At 46.2% G+C, this 15,941-nt stretch overlaps 1 protein-coding gene across 1 annotated transcript in view; it reads left to right on the top strand.

Moving 5' to 3' along the window:
* Positions 1–15,941, top strand: part of LOC147898319 (mitochondrial 28S ribosomal protein S29-like protein) — a 98,223-nt gene that overhangs the window by 54,357 nt on the left and 27,925 nt on the right. The window contains exons 4-6 of the mRNA XM_087379628.1: positions 9,774–10,028; positions 10,194–10,280; positions 11,830–12,002. Of these exons, the coding sequence (XP_087235754.1) occupies positions 9,774–10,028; positions 10,194–10,280; positions 11,830–12,002 (515 nt within the window). The remainder of the gene's footprint in view (positions 1–9,773; positions 10,029–10,193; positions 10,281–11,829; positions 12,003–15,941) is intronic.

Genomic DNA, 15,941 nt, shown 5'->3' with positions numbered 1-15,941 from the left:
CCGGATCCACTTTGACTGTGCCCTTGACCCTGTGTATGTGAGCCACTTAGCCAGGGAGCTTCCGACCCTCCTTGGAGACATCATAGACCTCGTCTGTGCCTTGGACACCCTTGTCTCAGTGGTACAAGACATTGCTATGAGATCCTTTCCCGCGGCCCGATTTACACGGCTTTGTGATGGAACGATGCCTGAAAACCCTTGGTTCGACGACGAGTGCAGAGAGGCAAGAACCCACCTCACATGGTAGCAATCCTTGGGCCAGTTGACACCATCTAAGGCACATTTGGTATTCCAACGATTGACATGCCATAAGAGACGGCCCTTCCTCACACACAGGATGGATGAGATTATTAGATCGTTTGGAGGAGGGGATCCGACCATTGGATGGGGGCTTCTACTAGAGGGGAAGCCACCTATTCCCATCACTAATCCAGAAGTGTGGCAGCCTTATGCACGCTCTCTCTGTGATGTCTCTATGTAGGCGCCATCGGGTATGTCCTCTATGCCCAGGCCCACTACTTGCCACTTGTTCACCACATTGAATGTACGGCAGCGTCTGCGACACAACCGGAGAGCACATGATCATGAGGGCCTACGGATTGAGCAGGAGGTCTTAGCTCCGGTCCGAGCACATATTTTCAACTAGGTAGTATGCCACGGCTTCCCACCTGCTTGGAGCACCACCACCATTGTGCCAATACACAAAGTTGGGGATCCTATGGATACTGGGAATTATCTAACCCTCATGATTGGCCATACTTTGGTCAAGATTTATGGGTCAGTATTAGAGAGGAAGATCAGTAGTTATACAGAGGATCGGGGACAGCGGGCACTAGGACAGGAAGGATTCCGGAGGCAGCCTTACTCTAGATCACATCTTCACTCTGAGGGCTATCATTGAGGAGGCGAGGTCTCGAGAGACCAAAAAGTCTACACCTGCTTGGTAAAATTTCGGAAAGCCTTCGACTCTGTCTCACGATCCCGCATGATCATGAGACTATAGGAGATTCAGATTCCAGAGATGCTGATTTGGGGTGTAGCGAGCTTATATGAGTCAATCAGAGGTAGAGTTTGGGCTCCAGGTGGTCTATCAGGTAGGGTTGAGAGCACGATCGAGATGAAGCATGGTTGTCCCCTATCACCGACTCTCTTTGGACTTTACATCGATGAGATCACATCCTTCATAGACCGTCTAGGGGGCAAGGGATCCTTATTGGCTGACCTCATGATTCAGATATTGCTATATGCTGATGACATAATTCTTATATCATCTTCAACGGAGGGGCTGCAAAGACACCTGGAGGTCCGAAAGGTGTTTTACAGAGATAGAGATCTGACAATCAACCTTGGGAGGACCAAGGTTATGGTCTTCAACAGCTCACACGTAGTGCTTTGTCGACCCAGCTTCACTTATCGTGGCGAGCCAGTGGAGATAGTATAGTGCTACTAATATTTGGGAGCAGTCTTCACAGAAGCCCTTTTCACGATGACCCATGCAGCCCAAGCAAGACTCATATGGAGACGGAGTGATCTGGCCTGGCTGGAGAGACAGTGCTTCTAGGCACACTTCCAAGATCCACCGACGAAGTGTTGGCTTTACGCTAGTGCGACCGACTGCCATGTATGGAGCACCCTTCTTATTGTAGTCTTCCAAGTTCTTGCATTCCTTGACATTCAAATTATGCCACTGGGTCATGACATCCACTTCAAATGTAGTGGTAAGCCATGTGGCTGAGAATACCTGCTTGAAGTCAACCCATGTAGTAGGTGTTTGCCTCTAAAGAAGAAGGTTAGACCACCACTGCATCGCATTACCTTTGAGGAATGTGGCTGCCTTCCTGATTTTTGAGGACTCTATGAAATAGCCTCCAGCATATGCCAAGTTGAACTGCTGCAAAAAGGTGAGAGCCTTCATCCTATCTGCATGTCCATTGAAGGTCTCAAATTTTATTGCTGCCCCTCCCTCCTTGTAATCCTTCATCTTAAGCCTGGGTTCCAGATGATCATAAGCAGATGGCTGCAAATAAGGAGGTTGCTGTTCTTGGGGTCCTTCTGGAGCTTGTATAACACTCCCCACAGCAAGATTTGTTGGCACAGGTGGTACTGCTTGATTGTGAGACACCATGGGACTGCTTCCCTGCATTCGAGGCTGTATCCCCACATTAGCATACATAGGATTTGGGGCTGGCTGTGTGGTCATGGCCTGGAATATAGATCCTCCACCAAAGTGGGATGGCTGAACCACTTGCTGTGGTTGGGCTTGCTGCCGTTGCTGCATATTTTGAGCGTTGCTGCCATGCTCATTCCCACTTGGTCCTTGCCTTTGTGGCATTGCAAGCGGCTGTACCACAGGTGTCTGTGGCTTTGGTAGTGGCTGTCCCACATGCATATGTGGATCCTGTATGGGCTGTGCCACTACCCTCGGCAATAGAGCAGGATTATGCATAATCTCAGCAAAGCTTTGAGTGAGCTGAGTTAAAACTTGTAACACAGAAGCCATCTGAGTTTGCATCAGAGCCATAGCATCTGGCTGTATGCTTGGGTTTGCACCTAATGCAACTGTACTAGCAGGGTTATGTACTTGTGGAGCGGCTGCCCCAAAAGTGGTAGTACTTGGCTTCCCTAAGGAGCATGCTGCCCCAATACATCAGCCTGAGTATTCTGCCCTTCAAGGGCTGCATCTTGCACTCTTATTCCAGGGTGTGCTCCCCTTGACTGCTGCTCTGGCTGAGACTCTGAGTCTGTATTATAACCTTGTCTTATATGCTCCATATTAAAGGCAATGGATGGCTGTACCAAGAAAAATGAGCAGATACTCTCTCTGCCCAAGCTGCCCAAGGACTCCTCTAGATGCTTTGATGAGGGTCCCGTCAACGGAACCACTGTAACCTGCCTTTGACTGTCAAAGGGCAGTAGATCTTACTTAACTTTCTCACAACATCAAAATACAGCCATTATTTTCCATTGCCATTGCCAAATTCAATACTGAAAGCATACAATTCCATAGCATTGCATCACTGAATCACAAAAACAAGGGAGGCTAGAATGCCCCTACTCAGCAAGCATACACAGTGACACCTGTTGGCCCCAACACTTGGGACCCTTGCGGTATTTCTTTATTTACTGGTTAGTTCAATTACAAGGGACTCCCTTCTTGAACTCACCTGCAGTTGCAACCCAGAACAATGCCAACTAGTGGCTGTGCAAGTGACCAATACTCAGTGCTATCCACTTGGTTCCCTTAAGTAGCAAAGCTTATCACAAATGAAATGATCCAACATCATACCAAGCAATGCATCCTCACAAATCAAGGCCGTCATTGAGTCCAAGGCTTGCCACTGCTCCCCTAGGAAGAGAGTAACACAACTAGTGCCCCAATCCTCTTCCAGGCCAATGGCAGGGCAAGCAACCTTCCAAAGCTCAGCAAGAGGAGTAGATGCACACACTAGGAGAAGAAGATAAGAGTACGGCCAGCAAATGGAGTATTTTTTCAGCTCGAAACAGCCCTAGAAGATGGTTGACCAGCAGTTAATAGGTTCTAGTAGGAGGAGGCTGTCCCTGACTGCCTTCCAGCACTAGAAAGAATCACAAGAAGAGTCAACCAGCAATCAGCTACCAACCAGCCATGAAATCGCCCACCAAACTGAGGATTTCAGCCAATAGCAACCTCGGATTTCAGTGCACAGCACTAGACAGGAGCCAAGAGATAGGCGACTGAGAATATGGCCTTAAACAATGAAAAAGAAGCAATATGTCGCGAAGAATGTCGAGAAAAGCATCAGAAAAGGCCCAGAATGGAGTCACCCAAGCCCAGGGAGCATGCCAACAACAGGAAACACCAGCAGGAGAAGATCTGTCGCGGAGAACTCAGCAAAAACGCCTTCAGCGAGCAATGGGAGAGCTCCACAAATGTGCATGCCCTCCAAAAACTCTTTGGTAGGGAAGAAGACCCAGAACAGTAGGATAGGGTAGGCTAGGGTTCCTGGACCTTCTAGGTGCTTCCAGATGAGACACACAGGTGCCACAAGTTGGGCATACAGCCCAAGCACACACACACACATGACACATGGCAAAATGGACGTGGGAATTTAATGGCTCTAGGGGGTCACTTTAAGACATGACCCTAGTGAATGGAACCTCTAGCGGGTCACTTTTTAAAACATGACCCTAGTGAATGGAACCAAGCTAATAGCACTAGGAATTGCGCTTGTTGCACATTTAATCATAGGTTAATGCCCCTAGCCTGGCACCCCTAGGCCAAATTCAGTGGCGGTTAGTTTGATCACGTCGCCATCACATCCCCGTGACAAGCGTCCCACCAAGACCTAGTTCTATTGCGATCGCTTCTGGAGAGTATCGTTGGAGGGGTTCATCATCATACCCCCGTATCTCGTGGATAGAGGAGTCTTGCATGCATTGAGGATCGACGTTGGACAGATGCAAATTTCATCTCATCAATTGAGGATTGAGACATGGAGAGCAGCACGCAAACCTAGAGAGCAGGCGATTCGCATGCTATGCACACTGGAGTGATTGAGACAGAGGAGCATTTTCTCTATGCCTGCCCAGCCTACTATCATTAGGGGACGATACCATTGCCTCTACCAAGATGGGAGCGGCTTTGGTCCACTATCATGAGGTCGCAACAGTAGTGAAACATGTCATGCTCACGTACTCAGGATCAAGGATTATAACAATCAACTCGCAGCAAGAGAGACCATGAATCTAGAATTCCAAAACTTGAAGAACTTCAGTCAGTGTTACTTGGTGAAGAACTCGGGATGCAAGCCATTCCAATGATCAAGCATTCACAGCTTCAGATAGAAGCAGAAGCATAGGCAAAGGTAGAGGCAGAGGTAGAGTATTCCGGCTTAGTGGTCATCATCAACATTAAAGTGATCCACTTCCATGACTAGGTCTACATTGGGCTCTATCTTCTTGAGATGCCCCGACACTAGGAGACTCTACTACGATAGATCAAAGAGCTACAGGAGGCGACCAAACCGGAGGATACAGATGCTGACGAGGTACAGTGACGTGTTACTGATTTTTATGCATTTGAGTCAGCTCCAAGACATAGCGGGGTGGAGGAGGAGGAAGAGCTAGCTGATATGCGGGTAGTCTGGATTTTCGAGAAAGAGATGTAGAGGCCACCTGCGACGCAGAGAGCGACTAGAGCACACTCTATTGAGGTCCGGCCTATCACAACTTCCTCAGAGGAGACCGCTCAAGACGAGGGGTCACTCTGAACAGCCCAGCGGGTTTAGAGATCGAGGAGACCACGCCTCCCTCTGCTACAATGTGTGAGACAGCTTGATAGATGCAGATCCGAGACATTTTCACAGCTCACAAACGAGGCAACATAGTACCGTTTTGGTTTTCGAGTCCCAGCTCTCAGCCTATTTCAGGTAGTATATGTTTTGTACTTGATTTGGCTCGAGCTACTGAGCTCTCTATATTACCATAGTACTCAGCAAGGGTCTTAGCGCACCCTTTCCTCCAGCCCATTGAGGTTGTGTGAGTTTTCCCCTTTTGATGTACTTTGTACTTTGTCCCATAGGCCCGCGAAGCCTCCCGCGGGCGTTAGAACATTTCTTTCTCTGCTGATCCATGCTGCCCGCATGCCTGCTAACTCTTCGTCCTCCACTCGTGTGGCCAAGAGCGGACTCGAATGCTTAGAAGACGTGACATGTCGTTGTGATGGGTCTGTCTCAGCATTCTGTGATGCTGTCAATGTCTGTTGTGCTGTCTGATTTGTCGTAGTAGTATCTCTCTGTGTCGTTGCATCTCAATCACATAGAGCCCAATGCACACTTGATCATGAAAATGGGGAGAGAGAGAGAGAGAGAGAGAGAGAGAGAGAGAGAGAGAGAGAGAGAGATTAACGTCCACGAGAGGCCTCACGGGCCTATAGGAGAGAGAGAGAGAGAGAGAGAGAGAGAGAGAGAGAGAGAGTGAGAGTCTATTTAACGTCCACGGAAGACCAACAGGTCTATGGGACAGAAAAACATCTCGAGTACATTTGCTTAGGGAGGCCACGTGGTAGCTCCCAGAGAGTGCAAAGAGAAGCTCCAATTAATTTAGAGTACCTACGTTGAAATCATAATCAACCATACATCAGTTTAAGATTGAAAGTCTTTTGGCGTAGATTTAAACCCCTTAATGCCTCCACGATATACTGCCCATTTTCCATCCTTCCTAGCGGCCTTGATCTTAGCTAAGTCCGTTGCCTTATTTTTCAGTTGAGCTCGTAAAGTTCTTCAGCGATGCATATCTTAGTCCCTTTCTATTTATAAGATTGCCGAAGAAGCTTGATACGTAGATCGCGTGAGTTGAGCGTAATGATAGCATGACCTTGAGATTGTGAGATTTGAGTATGTATGGCCATCATCTTCGACATCATCACCCTTGTCAACCGTCCAATCAATGTTAGGCATGGCTGCCTTGACATGTGCTATATAGTATAGTGTCACCGAAAGAGTCATCTTCTTTATACCATCCTTCGGGAAGTCCCCCTATTCTTTTCTTCAAGGCATTATCATGTCTAGCTGTGTGTTCTTTAATCTATTCTTGAATGTCAGCTTTATTTACTTTGGTATCGAACTCCACAATCACTTCCTTCTTAGCGGTCTGTACTTCAGTGTGAACTAGATCTTTGACTGTAGAGACTAGCTGGGGGGTAGGGCGGGAAGCCTTGCAAGACTTTACAGCCTCATTAATTACTGCCTGCTTGCCAGGTCCTTGAAGAACCTGAATTCTAGCTGTTGCATCTGCCAGTTGCATCTTTACCTCTGTTACCTGCTGCTGTAGCTAAAAAATCTGTTCATGGTGCCCAATTATGGGTCGATCCAGACCTCCTCGTACGTATGTGTGAGCATACGGGGAGGGTGTCTTGGCTGTGGCATATCGGGCCTGCGCATACGGAGAGGGTGTCATCGCTGCAACTGTGGCATAACAGGCATTGCTGGTTGAGGGAGGGGATTTCGAGGAGAGGCTCAGCCATTCATTGCTGGCCATGTTTGCTGCTACTCGGGGCTTAACTAACCCCCCGGATGGGCTAGCTAGGGGTTCAGCCCGTTAGAGGCCTTCTAGAACTACTGGCTGCTGCAACCTGTTAGGTGTACGAAGGACTAACTAACGGATGGAGAAGAAGGTATGTACGGGCTGTACAGAGGTTTGACGGGGATGTACGATGAACTGTATGGAAGCTTTACGGACGATGGGTTACGAGCTGTGTACGTATGATGGGCTGTGAGGTACGGACAATGGGCTGTGAGAGCTGTACGTACGATGGGCTGTGAGATACGGATGACGGATTGAGAGAGAAAGAAAGATATATTAACGTCCGCGGGAGGCCTCGCGGGCCTATGGGACAAAGTGCAAAGTTCACCAAAAGGGAAAGAAACTCATACAAGCCACAAAGGGCTTGAGCAAAGGGCACGCTAAGACTTTTGCTGAGTAGTATGCTGAAATAAAGAGCTCAATAGCTCAAGCAAAATCAAGTAAAAAACATATATAAAACCTATCATGTGCTATCTGGGGTAGGCTGAGAGTCGGAGCTGTAACCCAGAATCCGAAACCCGGCACTGTGGTGGCTTGTCTATGAGCAGTGAAAATGTCTCGGATTTGCGTCTGGCGGGCTGTCTCATGTTGTGGTGGTGGAGGTGGGTGTGGTCTCCTCGATCTTTGCATTGTGCTATGTTCAGAGTGACCCCTCGTCTCGGGAGTCTTCTCTGAGGAAAGATGTGATAGGTCGGACCTCAATAGAGTATGCTCTGGTCGCTCTCTGTGTCGCGGGTGGCCTTTGCAATCCTCTATCGGTAATCCAGGCTGCCCACATATCAACTTGCTCCTCCTCCTCCACCCCACTGTATCCTGAAGCTGACTCAAATGCATAGAAATTTGTGACTCACTGCTATGTTTGGGCAGCCTCTGTATCCTGTGTTCTGGTCGCCTCCTGTTGCTCTCTGATCTGTCGTAGCAGGGTCTCCCTGTGTCGACGCATCTCAAGCAAGTAGAGCCCAATGCAGACTTGGTCATGGAAGTGGATAAATCGTGATAGTGGGCCGAAGTCACTCCCATCTTGATAGAGACAGTGGTATCGCCCTGGGATCTCGTAGTAGGCTAGGTAGGCGCAGAGAAAGTGCTCCTCTGCCTCAGTCACTCCCAATGTGCATAGCATGCAGATCCGATGCTCTCTGGTTATATGTGTTGCTCTCCCTGTCTCAATCCTCAGCTCATGGGATGAAATCCGTATCTATCTCGATAGCGATCCTCATTGCATGTGAGGCTCCTCTGTCCTCGAGATACTGGGGTTTGACGATGATTCCCTCCTCCGAGATGTTCCGGAAGTTGTCGCGGTAGAACTGTGTCTTGGTGGGGAGCTCTTGATCTCCCCCCAAGTTCGAGACGTGTGGAGTTGGAGGAGATCTAACCGCATCATATAGTTAATCTCATCTCGTGGGATCGACTTAGGGGGTGCATCCATAATGTATTGAAAGGGAGGGAGCCTATCCATCTGCATCCCGTGTCTGGGAAACCATGTGGATATACGGCATGCCATGTGTCCTCGCTCTCGGCTAGTCGTTTGGATGACTCCAGGGCCAGCCTCGGTTGTCTTCAGTGGGGTGAGTCCCGGACTCTATGAATAAATGTCACTGTCTGGAAGATGGCATCAGTCTGCAGTGTTGTCATGGTGGTGAACTCTACCTGTACTATCTCATGTGGGACTAAGGGCTTGCTCCAAATTATCCTAGTTCCTATAGTCACGTGTAGTCGCTCCAATCTCCTCCACTCTGGTATTGGGTTCACAACCCCAGAAGGGTGCTGCATACATGGTAGTCGGTCGCTCTAGCGTGTCGAAGAGCCAACACTGCGTTGGTGGATCCTGAAAGTGTGCCTGGAAGCACTATCTCTCTAATCGTGCCAAAGCACCGCGCCCCGTGTGAGTCGTGCATGAGCTGCATTTGTCATAATGAAAATGGGTCCTGTGAAGACTGCCCCAAATATGTGTAGGACTGCACTATCTCCACTGGCTTGTCTTGATAGCTGAAATTGAGTTGACGAAGTACTGCATGTGAGATGTTGAAGACCATAACCCTGGTCTTCCCAAGGTTGACTGTCAGGTCTCTTTCTCTGTAGAATACCTCTAGGGCCTTCAAATGTCTCTGAAACCCCTCTATTGAGGACTATGTCATGAGCATATAGCAATATTTGTATCATGAGATTGGCCAATGGTAATTCTTCGCCTCCTAGGCGGTCTATGAAGGAAGTGATCTCATCAATGTAAAGCCCGAAAAGGATCGGGGGCAGGTGGGCTTGCTCGACTTTTAGCCGAGGGTCTCTAGCAACACTTGGATGCACTTTAGAGTTTCTATGAGACACATGATCTGAAGGTCAACCTTGGGAAAACCAAGGTTATGATGTTTAACACACCTGGGGCAGCCGCCATTGGGGGCAGTCCACTTTTGGCCTTCCCTACTTCTTGGCATCTTGTTTCACTCAATAGCTACACATGCTTAATGAGTGCTTCTTTTAAATAACATAGAATTAAGATCTTTCCATTAGAAAGGGGAAAATTTATGTATTGGAGTGTCCTTATCATCCTAAAACTTGATGATCGTGGTACTTCTTTGTCTTTAATAAAGACAATGCTCCTAAATAAAGACTCTTTATTCACCATTTTGTTTCAAGGCATAGATATTTTGTTTTTTACGGACAGAGCACTCTGTTTTTCACAATATGATAACTATCTATACATATATTTTTTGCAGAACCTTTTGAAGAATCACAGTGATATCTTGGAAGTTATTCCTTGTCGCATATTTGATCCAATACCCTTGGGTGAAGGTCCTGGTGTAGGCTTTCTAACAGGTCCACAAGAGGTTCCTGTGCCAGAGGGATTTACTTTGAGAAAACTTATTGAGCTTGGAATAGAGACTTCCCATGCAGCAGTTGGTGTTGCGGTACGACTACGGAAGGAACTGTCCCTTGTGGACGAGGTGCCTGTTCTTATTGTTATTGATGAGGTAGGGAGAAAGGTATTAAGCCTTCATAAAAGGATCTCTTTTAATGGTTCAGCTTCAATTATCAGTCTATATTCGTTTTTTTTGTTAAATTAGAGGGGTGTGAAGTGTATTGCATCATCTAGTGCCAGAGCATAGCTGGAGCTCACATAAAATTGTTTTTTGCAGTTCAATAGTTGGTTCACTTTTAGTGGATATCATGAAAGCTATAATGAATTCGGACGACGACAAATTCATGCAAAGGACTTGGCAATGGTATGCTAATGGTCTGTTTCACATTTTGCAGAAATTGTAAGGTGTGCTTTGTAGATGCTTGCATGTTTGTGCTACTGAAACTGGTTCAACCTCATGGGCTTCTGATACATGCAATCATATGCTTTTCCTTCTTTCACATTATAATGAACCTCAAAGAATCTTATCACTGAAACAATTATACCTTGGTGGTATGTAGATGCTTGCATAACGTGAGAAAGTTTGATTGTATTTGTTAAGCTATTGTCTGTAGCTTGTATCACTGTGAATTGGTTGAGCTGTTTGCCTCTTCAAACACTTTCTGGCATTCAATGCCCCAGAAAGATGTCAGCACTCTGAATGGGATTAAAATTCGGTTGGTGAGTGGTTCTTCTTGAAGGACGACAACCTAAATATTTAAACTGAGGACTCTATCGTATTAATCTTAATCCTTAACCATGCCATCCTAAAATTTATCATGTGAACATACACCAGGAGGATGCCCACCTTGATTGCTATTATGTCTGCATCTAGTTCATAAGGTTTGACAACTAGCAATTGAAACAAGGTATCCAAAACCACTGTAATCCCTGTTAGGAATAATATAAAGTGAAGGGGAAGAGGAGATAGGGTGATGTTTTTTTACTTTTTTTTTGGGGGGGGAGGAGGGGGCACAATGAATGTAATTGGAAGGGGGGACCTAATAATTAGGGAGTAGGACAATGTGTTTCTTGGATGGAGTGCTTTGCATTTGTTCAGGGTTTGGAAGTTGGCAGACATGTTTTCATGCATGATAAGCTACCATATGGATACTCAAAAGACCAAGGTAAAACTCTTAAGGTAAGCTAGAATTCCATGCATGCTATATTATTATGCTACATTGGATAGATGTCATGCTTCATGTTGCATGAATGCTATGTTTTGAATGTAAAGTCATCCTTTTCTTTGGGCCTTCTATATTATAGGTGGTTAGCAAGTGCAATATTTCATGTTGTAATTCTTGCTAGCTAGGTCCTTCTATGCACATTTTTAGATGCAATGTTTACTGTTGGACCTTGCACGTAGAGCTAAGAAGAATCCATCAATTGTTTTGGAAGAGAGTGTTCCACTATTTCAAAAACTTTCCATTGGTCCACTTGATGATTTGTGGACTCACTATGAGGGGGAGGTGGAGTAGATAGGAAGTCGAACCCCTTGTCATACATTTAATAAGGTCCCACAAAATCTCTGAAAACCCCAATAAGGTCCCACAAAATCTCTGAAAACCCCCTAAATCACTAAGTAATCACCAATGAATCCCTACGTTAGCACTTATCCTGAAAGTTGACTATAGAGAATCTGAGATTCAGAGGCCAAAAACCCATCAGGATCCCAGAATCCCCTAATCAGGATAAAAAGCTGTGACTAATTGTTAACGAGAGACAGTGTGGGTCTCAAAATAAGCCTTCAATGGTGAAGGTTGTAAGGAATCAAAGGCATATGTTGTTTTTATCTTCTTCAATGCTTCTTGATGCTTCTAATTTTGTAATATTGCTTTTGTTTGCACTGCTGGTAACTCATAATGTATTTGCAGGTACATGCCTTCCGGGATATGACTTATGGCCCTTATATGGTGGGGGCTTTCTCCCACTCTACAAATGTTGGAAAGCTTCCCAAGCAGTTGCCTGTTATTCCTTCAGAGACTAAGGTATTTGTGAACCGCTATGACTTTTTGGAGGCAAGTATCATGCTCAAGCATTATATGAGGTACTGCTTACATTCTTTTTTCTTTTAAAACATTGTTATTTCTCATGTGGATAAGAAAAGGCTGATTTTTGTGTAGTTTTTGTGGAAGTGGACCTATGCATTATAATTGAGCAGTGTCTTGGCAAATAGAAAATAGTCTCAATTGGAAATGTATTGATGTCCTTATACCAAAGATCTTTAAGGCAAGAAAACTACAGCGCCTTTTGGCTTGCTTTGGTTAAATTTTTCCTCCTTATAAGAGAAAAACAAGAAAGGCACAGTTGTGTCAAAATGTAGCTATTGGAAAGACTCTTTGGGATGATACATGCAAGTAACTTCAAAAATCTGAGTCGTCCTTCCTCTTTGAATGTACAGGGACAAGAAGTTTGCTACTATCACAGGGACATGATTTTTATGTGCAAATAAACCCGTGGATACTTTGGCCGTGTGGGACTGGCCTAGAGGAACTGCAAACTTCCTAAAAGCCCCTAAAATTTGATGTGAAGGTGGGTTCTAATTCTAAGTGCACCTACTAGGCCCAAGTGTTAGGCCAAGGCAAGGAAAAGAGGGCTCAAAGAGTTGGGCCCAAGGGAAGGCATAATTGTGGCCTTAGTGAGTCGGTTAGAGGCTTTAATGAGCCATGTGGCAGTCCTTTCTTTGCAGTGCTAGTACTATTGTTATGGTCTCCCCACTATAATTTGTGTGTACCATGTCTCTCTGGAAGAAAACATCTATCCGTTGGTACCAAGCTCTGGGGGCCTGTTTCAGCCCGTATAAGGCCTTCTTCAGCTTGCAAACTTTTGATGGGGATCCTGGAATCTGAAATCCTGGTGGTTGTGCCACATATACCTCCTCCTCCAGGTTACCATTAAAAAATGCAGACTTGACGTCCATCTGAAAAATAGGCCAACTGTGATGAGCAACCAAGGCAATGACTGTCTGAATAGTCACCATCCTAGTTGTGGGGGCAAAGGTCTCGTCGAAGTCAAGTCCTTCAGACTGTGCATAGCCTTTCACCGCCAATCTTGCTTTGTATTTGTCCAAGCTCCCATCTGACTTGAACTTAAGCTTGTACACCCATTTAGTCCCGATGACCTTCTGTCGGGTTGGTTTGGGCACTAAATCCCAGGTGTCATTTTTCAAAATGGCTTCCATCTCAGCCTTCATGGCTTCCTGCCATTCTGGCATATCCTTCGCTTCTTGGAAGGAACGGGGCTCAGCAATTTGAGCTACCAAAGCGAAGTTCACGGACTAGATTGCATTTGGAAGGCTGCTCCTTTGATGTACAGATTCTTGTCTCCCCCGTAACATTGGTATGGCTATCCTTAATGCATTTCGAGGCTGTATGGCTGGTTGGCACGCATCCTGAGGCTGTTTTCTGGCTGTTTGGCTTTTCCTGCACGCACACCGAGGTCTTTGGCTGATCGTACGGACCTGCAGGCTGCTGCATGCCATTCGAGGCTATTCTATGATTGTATGGACTTGCTGCACACATCCCAAGGCTGGTCTTTGGCTGTATGGCCCTGCTGCACACAAATCAAGGCTGATCTGCTGGTTGTATGGCCTGTTTGCATGCTTACCGAGGATCATTGCTTGGTGTACGGATCCCCCTCTCCTGCTCGTGACCATTTCTGGACCGACTTCTGCTCTTTTCTCTCTCCTGGCTGCCGAGGTGTTCCAGCCTGGAATAGGACACATGAGAGCTGTTTTGATGCCATCTGGAGCTGGTTTGAGCCCATTTTCTGCTGTTTTTCAACTCCATTGTGATTGAAGGTCTTTTGTGCACTGTTGGGGTCTTGGACAGAGGATAGGTGTGAGGCTAGAGCTCGCCCCTCTTCATGGACAGCAGGTACAGTCATTCTGACCTTTATTTGGATTCCATTTGTCATTTTTGAAGCTTGTTGTTGCTCTTTTGTTGTTCGGAGCTCCCTCTTGGCCATTCAGGCTATGGACAGAGACCCAGACACAGAGGGTGTGCCGAGATTGGTGCCAGAGGGTCATTGTTGTGAATTTCTTCCTGCTTTGTGGTCACTTGTGCATTTTGAGATCGGTGTTGTTGCATTGTCGCCTTGAGAGGCTGGACATTGGTTTGTGGGACTGCCAAACACTCCTTGGCAAGCTAGATGCCTTGCATTGTCAGCTTTCAGTTGGTCACAGACACTGGGAAATGCCTTAGCCTTGCCTTGGTAGTTGACTGCTAGTGGGTGCTTGGGATTGGATGCCCTATTGAAACTAGGAATTGGCTTGGATAGTGGAATTGCCAGTGAAGCAGAGTGCAGGGGTGAGCCCTTGTTGTAAAAGCATTTTCCATCGCCATAAGAAATAAATAAATATTGAAAGGGGTGCCAAAGCATTTGGGGCCAATCTGCGTGTCTTGTGTATGGTGTTTTGAGCAGGTATTCTAGCCTCCATTTTAGTGTTCTTAAAGTTTGCTTCTCAGTGGTTCTAACTAGAGGAAGTGGCTGAAAGTGATGCATTTGTGGTGGTTATTAATTTGAATGCCAAGTTAGTTATGGATTACTGCCCTTTAGCTTGCTAGGGGCTATTTTAGCTACCTTCTACCTTTGAAGATAATGTCCAAAGTAGATGATACTCTTTAATTGTAAGGGAAAACCATGACTCCAAATCCTTGGAAAAGCTTTCGGCAAAACAAGTATGATTGAGGGTCCCATGTGCCTTGGCAAGGTCCATTGAGACACGTTGAAGATCCTTGCTTGATTGTGTATCTCTCTCCCTATGGGTTGGGGGCATCTTGTTTGTCCACATCAAGTGGCTCCATGAGCTGATGAGTATACCACAAAAATCTTAGTGGAGAAACTGGTTGTGATGGATATTGTGAGATTTTTGATGCATATGTATTTTAATTCTCTGCTTTTAGTACGGTATTTCGACACAACCAGGTGCATGAAAAAGTCTTGGCTATTGGAATACATACTAGGAGCTCTACGATTTAGTTGCTTCTGATCAGAGCCATATGGTTCTGGTTATTTTTTTTTCAAAAAGATTACTTCATTAAGTATGAATAAAAACCGCAAGAGCAAGCATGAGAAAAAATACCCAGCTCAAAAAGAGCTAACAAAATCCCAAGGTGGAGGCTGAAAATGCCACCTCAACCCTGAAGGAGACTCAGAGAAGAAAGGAGATCCTCTCCAAACTTTGAAAAAAGTATCTCTCCTGGCTGTAGCTGCTCTGGAGGATCCCTACATGCTCGCCCATATGGCCACCAATGTGTATATAGTATCAGTCCATATATTGGCCATAGACTGGGAGGGTGAACCTGGGAACCCTCCATCGCCTCCGTACATCTGGCCCTCCAAATATGCCAAGCTGCAATGCTAGCTAGACTCTCTCATGATGTGTCCATCGAGGCATGAGCAGGTCTAAAAAGAGTGAAGGGAACATCCTAGAGAGAACAAGACTCCACAGAGTGTCGTTGTATAATGAAGGTTGAGTCTGAGTCATGTCCCTCGAAAAACACCTGAGGGCCAGTAAGAGGTAACCATGCCACTGATCCCCAAGTCATGAAGAAGGGTGCTCTATGAAATATGCTAAAAATCCTAGCAATACCCTTCCAGATCGTCCTCGCCTGTCTGGACTCCAGAGAGTGATCTTTTTATTCTTGAGGGATTTCCGGAGCCTCCTCCAAAAGTTTTTCTGCACCTTTGCAGAAATCTGAAAACTATCCCAATGAGGAGCTCTGGAGGGCCTCCAACCTCTAGTGCTAAGCTGAAATCTCCTAGCATTTTTGACTGTGTAATGAAAGAAGATGATGCTCTTCTCTCGGTGCCCTTCATCAATCCATTCCCACTCCCTTGGGTCTCACTACAAGAACCTAATCGGGGAACCACCATATAACCAGAGTCTCCAAGACCGAAGTGCTAGGAGAACAGGGTCAGGATCAAGATACCAGTGTGAGTCCTTGCCCCACTCCATGTAACCTGCAATCCTAATAGCTTGGAA

The sequence above is a fragment of the Dipteris shenzhenensis genome, chromosome 9, assembly GCF_047967505.1.
Source record: "Dipteris shenzhenensis isolate YYH24624 ecotype China chromosome 9, Dip_SZ_1.0, whole genome shotgun sequence".
NCBI classification, from domain to species: Eukaryota; Viridiplantae; Streptophyta; class Polypodiopsida; order Gleicheniales; family Dipteridaceae; genus Dipteris; species Dipteris shenzhenensis.
This window is presented reverse-complemented; position numbering and strand designations above follow the sequence as displayed.